General features: G+C 38.6%; 1 protein-coding gene across 1 annotated transcript; it reads right to left on the bottom strand.

Annotated features, from left to right (window-relative positions):
• Window positions 1–704: 704 nt before the first annotated feature.
• On the bottom strand, window positions 705–7459 carry LOC109051071 (gastrula zinc finger protein XlCGF52.1-like). The gene is made up of 2 exons (XM_019068610.2): window positions 7225–7459; window positions 705–3384 (listed from the first exon to the last, which is right to left on the bottom strand). Exons 1-2 carry the CDS (start codon window positions 7280–7282, stop codon window positions 2414–2416), a joined length of 1029 nt encoding a protein of 342 aa, XP_018924155.2. The 5' UTR covers window positions 7283–7459; the 3' UTR covers window positions 705–2413.
• Between the last annotated feature and the right edge of the window lie 6104 nt (window positions 7460–13563).

Genomic DNA, 13563 nt, shown 5'->3' with positions numbered 1-13563 from the left:
CCTGGGCTCTCATAACACCTGAGCAGTGCCACAGACTGATCGACTCCATGCCACGCCGCATTGCTGCAGTAATTCAGGCAAAAGGAGCCCCAACTAAGTATTGAGTGCTGTACATGCTCATACTTTTCAGTTGGCCAAGATTTCTAAAAATCCTTTTTTTGTATTGGTCTTAAGTAATATTCTAATTTTCTGAGATACTGAATTTGGGATTTTTCTTAGTTGTCAGTTATAATCATCAAAAAAAAAAAGAAATAAACATTTGAAATATATCAGTCTGTGTGTAATGAATGAATATAATATACAAGTTTCTCTTTTTGAATGAAATTATTGAAATAAATCAACTTTTGCTGATATTCTAATTATATGACCAGCACCTGTACATACTAGGCGCTTCGGATCAAAGCCTCAGCAGTCTAACAGCGCTCGTCAATGTCAAAATGACTGAGATGGCCAATCAAATCACAGTAGGTGGGGTTTACTCTTCACAGAAGCAGACAGAGCGCAAAGCGTCAGTTTAACCTTAAAGAGAGCGATGTAAGATGAAGCTGCAAATCATTTAGTGTTAGTCAACTTTTAACGACACGTTTTACGATATAAATGTTAAATGACTGACAGCTTTATCCAGTGATGCAAACTACATTTTTCTCTACATTTTGAGAGAGAGAGATAGAGAAAGAGAGAGAGAGAGAGAGAGAGAGAGAGGGGTGTAAATTGTCTCTCTCTACAAACAATGAAGCTGAGTTTAGTTAGGGTTGGCACAGTGGTTTACAAGTAAAATTAAAAATGGCACATCATGCCGAAAAGGTTGTTTCTGGAAATCTATATGTTGTAATGACAATGCGGATTCCCAGTGGTTTTAGAGGACAATGGGGCCTGGCAGCAGACATGCACTTGCCCTCTCAGACACCTGTGCTTCTGCAAGTGACGTCACTTTTATTTAGTTTTTTTTTTTTTTTTTTTTTTTTTACTGAATCTCAAAACATTTTAAACAAGTAGCCAGGTGGTGAAGACATGAAAAAAATAAACAAAATTGCAATGTACTACCTGCAACATCACTTGCAATCGACACAAATAAACCTGTTGCACAGATCGATGCATTATCTGTAGCTTGTGTCCGCTTGAGAGGAGTGAAAACTACTCTTAAAAAGTAGCTAAGAACATGACAAAATGCAACAGATAATCCACTTCCTTAAGATGAAGAAATCTGATGAACACACTGATATGAACATATACATGATTTATTCTCAGGGTGGTGCTAGGTGCTACTGCCCAATAAATGGTGTGATGGTACAAGGGCTTCAGATATACGTCACACTGGAGGTGTTCCCATAGCAAACACTATCGCAGCATAAGTGAACCTATGAAAGAGAACCACCACAGCATCTCGTCTCCATTGGCAACACACACGATTTGTGTTGACTGCAAGTGACAAAGATGTAGAGGAGAGTGCAGGTGGTGATTGCAACTGTAATTGTATTTTTTTATTTTTTCTTGTCTTCACCACCTGGATACTGTGATTGAGAGATTAAAAAAAGAAATAAATAAAATATTGGAATCATCACAATTTCCTCTCTGTGCTGCGAGTTCTTCCTCCCTGCAAAATAATTCAGCACAAAAGCATTTAGTGAGCTCTCACGATTGCAGACTGTTACAGATCAATGTGAATCATCAGATTGTCGAGTCAAGTCACCTTTATTTATAGCACTTTATACAATACAGATTGTGTCAAAACAGCTTTACAGTGTTAAACAGGAAAAAAAACTTGTTGCTGATAATGCAAGAGGACAACAGAGAACAGTCAGTTTTCCAGTGTAGGTCAGTTCATTTTTGATTCAGTTATGTTATCTTCCAGCTCAGTTCAGTTAGAAATTAAATGTCCCTCAAATAAGCAAGACAAAGGTGACAGTAGCGAGGAACCAAAACTCAATCGGAGACAGAAATGGAGGGAAAAAAACACTTTGGAGAGAGCAGGCACATCATACTTGAGCTTCACATCACAGAAATGATGTGAACTTCTACTGCTTCACGAGTCCATCATTATCATTTTATTTCAATCTCAAGGTGTCAGGAGAAATATTTACCGTCTGAATAGAGCTTTTGAGTTGATCTGAATCTCACAGTACAAGTGATACATGCAGTAGAAGATAACTGAACACAAAACTCATAACTCATAAAACTCGCATGAAACTCATAAGAAAACACAATAATATAATTTATATCATAAAGCAAAATATCATACAAGAATAAAACTTTGTGACATTGTTCTTTGGGGAGGCACTGTGAAAACTTTAGATAATGTTTCTTTGTCATGTCACTTTTAACGACTGGTTAGAACAGATTTATCCAGATGATATTTTATTGCTTGATGAATTATTGCAGCATCAGATCTGAAAGTGCTGGATCTGAAGATGATCTACATACTGTGATTGTTTTTTCTATGTCTGTGTAGAGCAGATGAACGATTGAAAGGCTTCCCACATTCAGTGCAGTGATACGGTTTCTCTCCAGTGTGGATCCTCTCATGTGTTTTCAGATTTCCTGAATCACTGAATCTCTTGTCACAGTGTGAACACTTGTAAGGTTTCTCTCCAGAGTGAATCCTCTCATGCCGTTTTAAACACTTTGCTGAACTAAAAGTCTTTTCACACTCAAAGCACATGTACTCTCTCACACCAGTATGTATTTTCTGATGTGCTTTCAAATTTTGCAGAAATGAAAAACTCTTTCCACACAAATAACATGAATGTGGTTTCTCCTTTGTATGAACTCTCAGGTGATTCTTCAGGTCTGAAGCCCACAAAAATGTTTTGCTGCATTGATCACATGAGTACAGTTTCTCTCTAGTGTGAATGTTCATATGTTCTTTAAGGGCTGATGATTTTGTGAAACTCTTCCCACATTGATCACAAGTGAATGGTTTCTCTCCAGTATGAACCTTTATATGTGCTGTAAGGTTTCCTTTTATTGTGAAACTCTTCCCGCACTGATCACATGTGTACGGTTTCTCTCCAGTGTGAATCCTCTCATGTATTTTCAGGGTTCCTGACCTAATGAATCTCTTGTCACAGTGTGAACACTTGTGTGGTTTCTCTCTAGTGTGGATCTTCGTGTGATGCTTAAGGCTTACCGATTGTGTGAAACTCTTCTCACACTGATCACATGTGAAGGGTTTCTCTCCAGTATGAACTCTCATGTGACGCTCAAGACTTGTTTTGCGTGTGAAACTCTTTCCACACTGAGTGCAGGTGAAAGATTTCTTGGCTCTTATTTTCTTTAAATCTTTCTCTTTGTTTTGAGAGCAACTTGAGGGTTTTTCTCCAGTTTTAGCATGTTTTTTCTCAACTTCACTTGATTCTTCATTCTCCTCATTTTCTTCAGTTAACCCTAAAATTAAATTAAAAAATGGTTCTTTTTTAGTAACTCATAAAAAAAAAAAAAAAATAAATAAATAAAATTAAATCTGTGAAAGTACATAAAATTAACCATGATATAATAGCGGAAATAGGCCTGGATGATATGACCTAAAATCAAAACCTCAATTAACTGAACACTTTAACTCGATTATAATTATTGAATGATTTATAACATTTTGTTTATATTCTGAAATGTAAAATAAATTTCATTTAATGAAATGAATATAAAACATCAATTTGTAAATGCACCAGTGTGCACACATTTTTAGTGTTTTATATACATAAGATACAATAAGAACACAAACAAAGAAGCAAAGTAAATCAAACTGTCAGATACAATAAAACAAAGATACAAATGAAGAAAAAAAACCCCAGTGCTTTCATTTTTTCATGTAGGTCTATTAACATTACTGTTCAGTAGGGGTGTGACGAGACACGAGACAACATATTTAGAGTTTTTTAAAGAAATCTTCAATGATGAAATATATAAGGAAAATAACTGCAACTGCATTGTTTTTTTTATCTGAAAAACACAAAATGCAAAAAATGTAGGTGCATTTTGAAATCAACTTTTACTAAATGAAATAAACTTCTATTTTAATGAATTATATGCAGTAATAAAATGTAAACTACAGCTGCACGGTTCTGGATAAATTGAGAATCACATTTTTTTCGAATAAACTGGAGATCACGATTCTGAAAAGAAAAAAAAGATAAGGAAACTAAACAAAACAATGTAATTTACTAGTGGTTCTGACAAAATGTTAATTGCTTAAATCTTTAATATATATATATATATATATATATATATATATATATATATAGTGGGTACGGAAAGTATTCAGACCCCCTTAAATTTTTCACTCTTTGTTATATTGCAGCCATTTGCTAACATCATTTAAGTTCATTTTTTCCCCTCATTAATGTACACACAGCACCCCATATTGACAGAAAAAACACAGAATTGTTGACATTTTTGCACATTTATTAAAAAAGAAAAACTGAAATATCACATGGTCCTAAGTATTCAGACCCTTTGCTCAGTATTAAGTAGAAAGCACCCTTTTGATCTAATACACCCATGAGTCTTTTTGGGAAAGATGCAGCAAGTTTTTCACACCTGGATTTGGGGATCCTCTGCCATTCCTCCTTGCAGATCCTCTCCAGTTCTGTCAGGTTGGATAATAAACGTTGGTGGACAGCCATTTTCAGGTCTCTCCAGAGATGCTCAATTGGGTTTAAGTCAGGGCTCTGGCTGGGCCATTCAAGTTTTTTTCACTACCATGATTGAGATCAGTGTTTACTTTAGTTGAGCTGTGTGCTTAGGGTCAGTGTCTTGTTGGAAGATGAACCTTCGGCCCAGTCTGAGGTCCTGAGCACTCTGGAGAAGGTTTTCGTTCAGGATATCCCTGTACTTGGCCGCATTCATCTTTCCCTCGATTGCAACCAGTCGTCCTGTCCCTGCAGCTGAAAAACACCCCCACAGCATGATGCTGCCACCACCATGCTTCACTGTATTGGACAGGTGATGAGCAGTGCCTGGTTTTCTCCACACATACCGCTTAGAATTAAGGCCAAAAAGTTCTATCTTGGTCTCATCAGACCAGACAATCTTATTTCTCACCATCTTGGAGTCCTTTAGGTGTTTTTTCATGTGTCTTGCACTGAAGAGAGGCTTCCGTCGGGCCACTCTGCCATAAAGCCCCGACTGGTGGAGGGCTGCAGTGATGGTTGACTTTCTACAACTTTCTCCCATCTCCCGACTGCATCTCTGGAGCTCAGCCACAGTGATCTTTGGGTTCTTCTTTACCTGTCTCACCAAGGCACTTCTCCCCCGATAGCTCAGTTTGGACGGACAGCCAGCTCTAGAAAGGGTTCTGGTCATCCCAAACGTCTTCCATTTAAGGATTATGGAGGCCACTGTGCTCTTAGGAACCTTTAGTGCAGCAGAAATTTTTTTGTAACCTTGGCCAGATCTGTGCCTTGCCACATTTCTGTCTCTGAGCTCTTCAGGCAGTTCCTTTGACCTCATGATTCTCATTTGCTCTGACATGCACTGTGAGCTGTAAGGTCTTACATAGACAGGTGTGTGGCTTTCCTTATCAAGTCCAATCAGTATAATCAAACACAGCTGGACTCAAATGAAGGTGTAGAACCAGCTCAAGGATGATCAGAAGAAATCAACAGCACCTGAGTTAATTATATGAGTGTCACAGCAAAGGGTCTGAATACTTAGGACCATGTGATATTTCAGTTTTTCTTTTTTAATAAATCTGCAAAAAATGTCAACAATTCTGTGTTTTTCTGTCAATATGGGGTGCTGTGTGTACATTAATGAGGAAAAAAATGAACTTAAATGATTTTAGCAAATGGCTGCAATATAACAAAGATTGAAAAATTTAAGGGGGTCTGAATACTTTTTTCGTACCCACTGTATTTATATCTATCTATCTATCTATCTATATATATATATATATATATATATATATATATATATATATATATATATATATATATATATATATATATACACATGAATGCAGATTTGAATGTCTCTGACACCTGTTTCAAATCGTAAGCATCATTGGAGCATGAGCAGCACGTGTTTTGTCGCTGCTCATATCAGTGAATGACAGCATTCACATTGAAAGCGTGATGATGGCCAACCCTCTGATTCATTAATATGGGCAGTGACAAAACCTGCTTCTGACGCTCCACTGACACTCGCGATGTGAAACAGTTGTAATAGACATACCTGTATCATTGTCATTCAGGAATAAGATCACGTGGGTGTTTGAATCAAGATCGCAATTTTTAACGATTAATAGTGCAGCTCTAATGTAAACACTGCAAAATGTTTTGAGACACATAGGATCTCGTGAGATCTCGTGCCATGAGATCTCGTCACATCCCTACTGTTCTTGTAAGTAACACAGCCTACAAAAGAAATCTAATAACTAAATGTCAAACAACACTGCATAGCTTGCACTGTATAATTTGATAGATGAATGCTTATTAAAGCTAATGTTTATTAGATTAGGAGCTGTGAGTGATTTTGTTGTTTGATTAACATTGCTCACCCAATCTTCAGAAGGTGACTGCATATATTAACACACATCAGATTTTCTCCCAGGTGTTTATGTTCACTTAAGTCATAAACTGTGTTTTAGTGAGTACTGTTGGACACTTTTAACATATTTTTGTGTATTTGATCATTTGGACGCACACCCGAAGCCCAAAGTGTAATTTGCTTGTCCGTTTTGGACCCCACAGGCACAATTCAGCCTGGGGAACAGCGTCTTTCATGTGGATTATTGTGCTTTCAACTTTTTTTCATGTCCCGCAATTTAGCAACAGTAAAGACTGCATTTTACAACAATCACGGATTGTGCTGATTATGTTGTTAATTTGGGGTTTTAGGGAAAAACAAATGTGCATTGCTGTAGTTTTTAATAGTTTTATCTGATATCAAAATTGACAATAAAATTAGCTTAATATCACAGCCACAGGCCTGAAGTGTAAGCAGAGGTTTGATTGTTTAGTTCTCTGGTCTTTCATCACACTTAAACAGGGATTTTCTGTTGAGCGCTCTGTAGTAACACAAATGCATCATAGAAAAATGTCCTAATATTACTGCATATAAAAACAGCGATTCTTGCGAGATATAAGTGTCCCCTATTGTTTGCAGCTTCAGCAAGATTATTCAACAGCTCTAAAGTTTTGTTCTAATTACAATAAATCCAGATCTAAAACTGCCTGAAACTTTATAACCATCAGCCTCGTTAATGAAGAATGAAGAATAAACGCCAACCTGTTAGTTCTCGAGTATCTTCAGTGTGTTTGATTCTGCAGGGTTCTGGATCTCTCATCTTCTCTCTGTCCTCTTTAATAAACTCAGTCTTTGCAGATTTCAGCTCTTCCTGATGACTTGATGCTTGTCTTCACTTTAGCATTTATTGCTGAATGTGTAACATGAATGTCTAAGTGAAAGAAGCAGATTTGCCAAAATCAACAATAAATAAAGCCAAAAAATAAATAATGTTATATAGTCAGTTACTTTAGTTATATATATATATATATATATATATATATATATATATATATATATATATATATCTATATATATATATATATATATATATTTAAACATTGAAGTATTTATGCAAGTGAAGGGGGCTTCCTCTAAATTCTATATTTGAAGAGACAATAGCCTACATACAGAAATACAAACAAAAAGTATTGCCTTTTTGTAGATCATTATAGTACTAACTTATATTAAAAGAAATGGCATCGATACAAAGACACATTCTTTTAAAATGCTCATTCAGTAACACTGCAATCTCATGTGGTAATTAATACATTATATGCATTTCATAACCACATGGGACATTTTAAATCTATACATGAACAGATTTATATTATATTAAAAATATGTTTATATCCATGTAAAGATTTAAAATGTCCCACGTGGCTCATTACATAGGCTCAATATGATGTATTTATCAGTGTTTGTAAGTAATGTGTATTAAAGCGACTATAACAAATTTGATGTGACAAAGATTAAAGACAAAGAGAAATAGCATTACAAATAAAGTCGCATCAGCAAAACTTGATATCGGTTTGTGTTCACTCCCCTCAAAGATCACGAGACAGTCACTAACAGCTTAACACTAACTTATCACTCCAAACATCGAAACAGTCATTAACACAAACATACAAAAACACGAAATCTCTCATGTCTGAATTAACGCAGAAATAGCGCTGTGCATGATTAAAACAAGGCAGAAACGACCTCGTATATTGGTGCATAAACAGTGCAAGGTGTATTTTACAATTGTGTAAATATGTGAAATACCATAACCTGCTCACCTCTTCTTCTTCTGTGAGTTTATTGGCGCCTTGCATACCAGCTTTTAGGTGCATATCGCCACCTCCTGTGCTGGAGTGTGAAGTGATTTCAGTCTAAGTGTGTTAAAATCTATATCCAGTTCTTCAAGTCACTATTTGTAATGTATTTTAAAACAGCTTTTATAATTTTACCTGATCCTTGATTTGTATTTAATAAATTTCTTATTTCAAATTATTTGCATCCCATGCTGTAGAGTTCTCTTATTAATTCATTCCTTTCCTGCTCATACCTAATTAATAACACATGTTCTACTTTTCCTTTACTTGGCACGTTTCCTGTATATGTTTACCTATTATATAAAGAGTCAAATTAAATGTTGTATGTCCCATTCTTAATCTTGCTTAAATAATCTGATGTTCTCTACTGAAACTATATAACCATTTACTTTTTCTAATACTGTTTTGTATATTATAAAGTTGCCTTCCTGTAATACAAATATCTCTTTTAAGAGTTTCTAATGACCTATCCTCAGAAGACTCAATACTGACTGAAGATTTATTAATATACTCGACCATCCCGCAAGTTCGCTTGGGGCTGCGTGCGCCAAATATGACGTCATCGCTGTGTTGGCGGAAGTTCGCTTTGAGTGTGCGTGAACTCATTTCGCGTGGCGGTGTGCACAACAGACTGGTGATGTTTCATGTGATTCAAGACGTTTAAATCCATTTAATTTTAATATCTGGCCACATGCAAAGTCAGAAACTTTTATTTTTAAATTGCGATGTAAAATAAATTGCATATTTTAGAAATATGTTGATGTATTCTCCTGTGTTGGCATAGGTTAATGATTTTACGCTTAGCCCCTTTCTGTATTCTTCTGTGTTGGCATAAAAATGATTTAAGTTTAACCCCTTTCACATACAGTCTTTTACTGGTAAATTACCGGGAATTTACCATTAAGAGATTATGTGTGAACAGGGACCTTTTCAGAAATCCTGGTAAATTTGTTCTGGCAATCATATCGTTCTTATAACATTATTACTCTGAGCTGTTTACAAAGCTCCGCTGCTTTTTAATAGCTTTTCTATGTAAATATGAAGCTAGATGGAACTCTTTGACTTTGACCATTGTGCCTGGCAGCTTTTTCAATGTGTTGCGCTTGAGACCTAGGCTCTTTTCCATTCATCAGCTAATGCGCGTCTTGTGATTATAAGAGCAAAAACTCCTGATTGGCTAGAAATGTTAGTTTGGTTGAGAGTGAAAGCTGTGTTCCTCTAATTCATATGTAGGCGAACTCATGAACTCGAACGTGATATCAACAAGTGTTTTCTAATGTAGGATGACTTTTTTTTTTTTGCAGCCAAACGCCGCATGCTGGAGATCCGGCATGGTGCCGGAGAACTTTAAGCAATGTACTCCGACTCCTAAATAGCTTACCATGTGAGCCCTCACTTGGAAAATATATTATAGAGCCCTTGCAGTTATTAAATTGCAAAGCTACCCCACAGTTGACACAGACTGACCTCAGAAATCTCCAAGTAATCTCTTCGATCCAAGATGGCGTTACGGTCAGACCCAGCAGCTACTCCCAAAAACTGTGTTTTTATGTCTGTAAGTCTCATTTCCTCATCTTCGAACAGTCTGACCATATCGCAGAACCATCAGATAAACACTCGGAAACACATCTATGATCGTCAGAGCCTTTTGGATATTGACAGTGTGTACAAACAACAACTTTCACCGGAGACTACTGAGAAGCTAAGAGGCCTCTGTCTGCTGCTGAAGCCGAACCCCGAGACCCCGCCTTGCCTACTGATGCTACCTGCAAAAAAAACGGCGACGCCGGCGATGTGAGAGGGGACAGAAGTGCGGCAAGTGTGGAGGCACACGAGCTAGGCTATCACTCATGCTCTCAAACGTTCGCTCTCTGGAAAATAAGCTGGACTTAATTCAACTCAGTCGTTCTACACAGCATGAGACAAGGGATTGCTGTGTGTTTGTTTTCACTGAAAACAACACGAGAACTTCTCAGATTCTGCTATTCATCTACATGGACTTGCCTGCTATCGAGCAGATAGAGACAAGTAACTGTCTGCCCTTACCAAAAAAGTAGTATACTTCAAGTTTATTTTTATTAAGTATACTTAAGTAAAGTTCAAGTATATTTAGACTTTTTTGTAAGTATAAGTCAAGTATACTTAAATGTCATTTTAAGTATATTTCTGAGAAGTACATAAAGCCCCATTTCTGAGAAGTACATAAAAAGTAAACTAAAAAGCATACTTTCCTATTTTTTTAGTTGAAAAGAAGTATACTAATAGCACACTTGAATAAACTTCTTTTTCGTAGGGTGGTAAGGCTCGCGGGGGTGGTTTTTATGTGTGTACATCAACAAAGAGTGGTGTAATAATGCTGTGGTAGTGACCAAAACACTGTTCATCGCTGGTGGAGTTTATGTTTATGAAGTGTCGACCGTTCAATCTGCCGCGGGAGATCACGGGCCATTGTTATTGTTGCAGTTTACATCCCCCCTGTGTGCTAACGCGAAGGACGCGCTTCATGATCTGTACAGCGCCATCAGTGAACAACAAACAAATAACCCCTGACGGCTTTTTCATAATAGCCGGTGACTTCAAAACCACGCAAACTTAAAAACAGTTTTGCCAAAGTTCTACCAACATGTGAACTTTGCAACAAGTTGAAAAAAAACACACTGGACTTCGTTTTACACAACAGAAAAGAACACGTACAAGGCCCCCACCTCGGGTACTCTGACACATCTCTGTTATGCTAATTCCAGCATACAGACCACTTCTGAAACTCGCCAAACTGGTTCAAAAACTCATCACAGTTTTGGCCAGATGATGCTACCTCAAAACTACAGGACTGCTTTCAGGTGCACAGACTGGAACATTTTTAAAGAGGCAGCCACCTACAAAAACCTCACGGACCTACAGGAGTACACATGTGCAAAACCAGAAGCAGAGGATGACAGCAGAGGTCCGTGGGCTGTTAAAGACCAGAGATGAAGCATTCAGATCAGGAGATAAAGCAGCTCGCAAAACACAGCAAGAGCCAATCTGTCCTGTGGCATCAAAATGCAAAACGGTCATATGCTCAAAAAAATCAACAATCACTTCACAGACAGCTGAGACACTAGGAGCCTGTGGCAAGCCATTCAGACCATCACAGACTATAAGCCCCCGTCACAGAGCTGTGATGATGACACATCCCTCCCGGATGCACTCAACTACTTTTATTCACGGTTTGAAATGCAGAATGACACACCTGCACAAAATTTGCACCTATCTCCCAACCACCAGTGCTCTGTCTGTCTCCAGCCGATGTAAGGAAGGCCATATCTAGGATTAACCCACGCAAGGCTGCGGGTCCTGATGACATACCTGGACGTGTACTGAAAGACTGTGCTGCACAGCTGCACACAGATGTCCTAACAGATATCTTCAACACCTCGCTGAACCAGGTAGTCATCTCCCACATGTCCTCAAATCCACAACCATCGTACTGGTACCAAAAAATCACCTGTGTCCTGTCTAAATGACTACCGTCCCATAACACTGACTCCAATTATAATGAAGTGCTTTGAGAGGTTAGTCATGCACAACATCAAAACCAGCCTCCCCAACACATTTGATCCGCTCCAGTTGGCATACCGTCCAAACAACTCTACAGACGATGCAATTTCTTTCACCTTCCACCTGGCTTATACCCACCTAGAAAATAAAGACTCCTATGTCAGAATGGCTGTTCAACGACTTCAGCGCAGCATTCAACACAATAACCCCACAACAGTTCATTAATAAACTAAACCTACTGGGCCTTAACAATTCCCTCTGTAATTGGATCCTGGACTTTCTAACTGGAAGACCTCAGTCAGTCCGTGTCGGCCACAACACCTCGAGCACTACCACACTGAACACAGGTGCCCCACAAGGCTGTGTGCTCAGCCCACTGCTCTTCACACTGCTGACCCATGACTGCACTGCCAAGTTCAGCTCCAACCACATCATCAAGTTTTGTGGATGACACAACTGTGGTAGGTCTCATCAGCAACAGGATGAAATGCACTACAGAGAGGAAGTGGCACAGCTGGCTCAATGGTGTGGCACTAACAACCTGTCCCTAAATGTGGAGAAGACAAAGGAGGTTGTGATGGACTTCAGGAGAAACTCCGTTGACCACCCCCCCCACTGACCATCGACAGCTCGACTGTGGAGAGAGTCAGCAGCACTAAATTCCTGGGAGTGCACATCACAGAGGATCTCACCTGGACCACCAACACCATGTCACTCTTCAAGAAGGCACAACAGTGCATACACTTTCTCCTCCGCCGGCTGAAAAGAGCAAGTCTCCCACCACCCATCCTCACCACATTCTACAGAGGAACCATAGAGAGCGTGCTGACCAGCTGCATCACTGTCTGGTATGGGAACTGTAGTGCAGCAGACCGCAAGACCCTCCAGCGGACAGTGAACACAGCTGGAAAGATCATCGGTGCCCCTCTCCCCTCCCATCCTGGACATTTTTTCCTTACACAATGCTTTCAGCAAAAACCAACAGTATTGTGAAGGACCCCACCCATTCCTCCCACAGTCTCTTCCAGCTCCTACCATCAGGAAGATGGTACAGGAGCATCAGAGCCCGCTTCGTCAGACTGCTCAACAGCTTTTTCCCCCAGGATGTGAGAGCCCTGAACTCAAATCACCCAGCCCTCCTCTAAAAAACCATACAAACCCTCTACCTCCATAAAAACTCACCAACCCACCAAACCAAAACCACAAACATCCCCCCAACCCTACCACATCACAGAAAAACGGTCTGAAACATTATTTTTTTGTGCAATTCTCCTCTATGGCACACTAGACACTTTTCGCACACACTGCGTGTACATAATCCCACAAAAGACTCAAATATGAGTTTACATGCTTGTGCACTACAAATCATCTTGCACTGTTTCCCTGCCTGCTGCTTGACTTACAATGTTTCGCTTTGCACATGTACATTATTATGTGAAGCATTACAGTATTATGTGAATGTGTCTGGGACATTTCTTTTTAATTTTTTTCTTTTCCTACCCAATAAGTTTTCTGGGTTGTGGTGTGGTGCTCAGGCTAACATGTTTTATAACATAGTCATGTGGGAGATGAGGCAGAAGGAAATAACGCACTGTTTTTGGCTGAATGTTTTTTTTTCCCCTGTTGGTCGAAGAATTTTTATGGCTTTTCTATAGTGCACAGCATGTCAGTCTTTCTTGTACCCCGTTTTTTCGTCATTATACAC

This window comes from Cyprinus carpio, chromosome B3 (genome assembly GCF_018340385.1).
Source record: "Cyprinus carpio isolate SPL01 chromosome B3, ASM1834038v1, whole genome shotgun sequence".
NCBI lineage: Eukaryota > Metazoa > Chordata > Actinopteri > Cypriniformes > Cyprinidae > Cyprinus > Cyprinus carpio.
Note: the sequence above shows the minus strand (reverse complement) of the source record. Positions and strands in the feature narration are given on the sequence as shown.

Coding starts and splice junctions, on each gene's coding strand:
- LOC109051071 (XM_019068610.2), bottom strand. CDS start 7,282: ATGAGAGATCCAGAACCCTGCAGAATCAAACACACTGAAGATACTCGA. Junction 3,385..7,224: donor AGATACTCGAGAACTAACAG/GTTGGCGTTTAT, acceptor ATTTAATTTTAG/GGTTAACTGAAGAAAATGAG.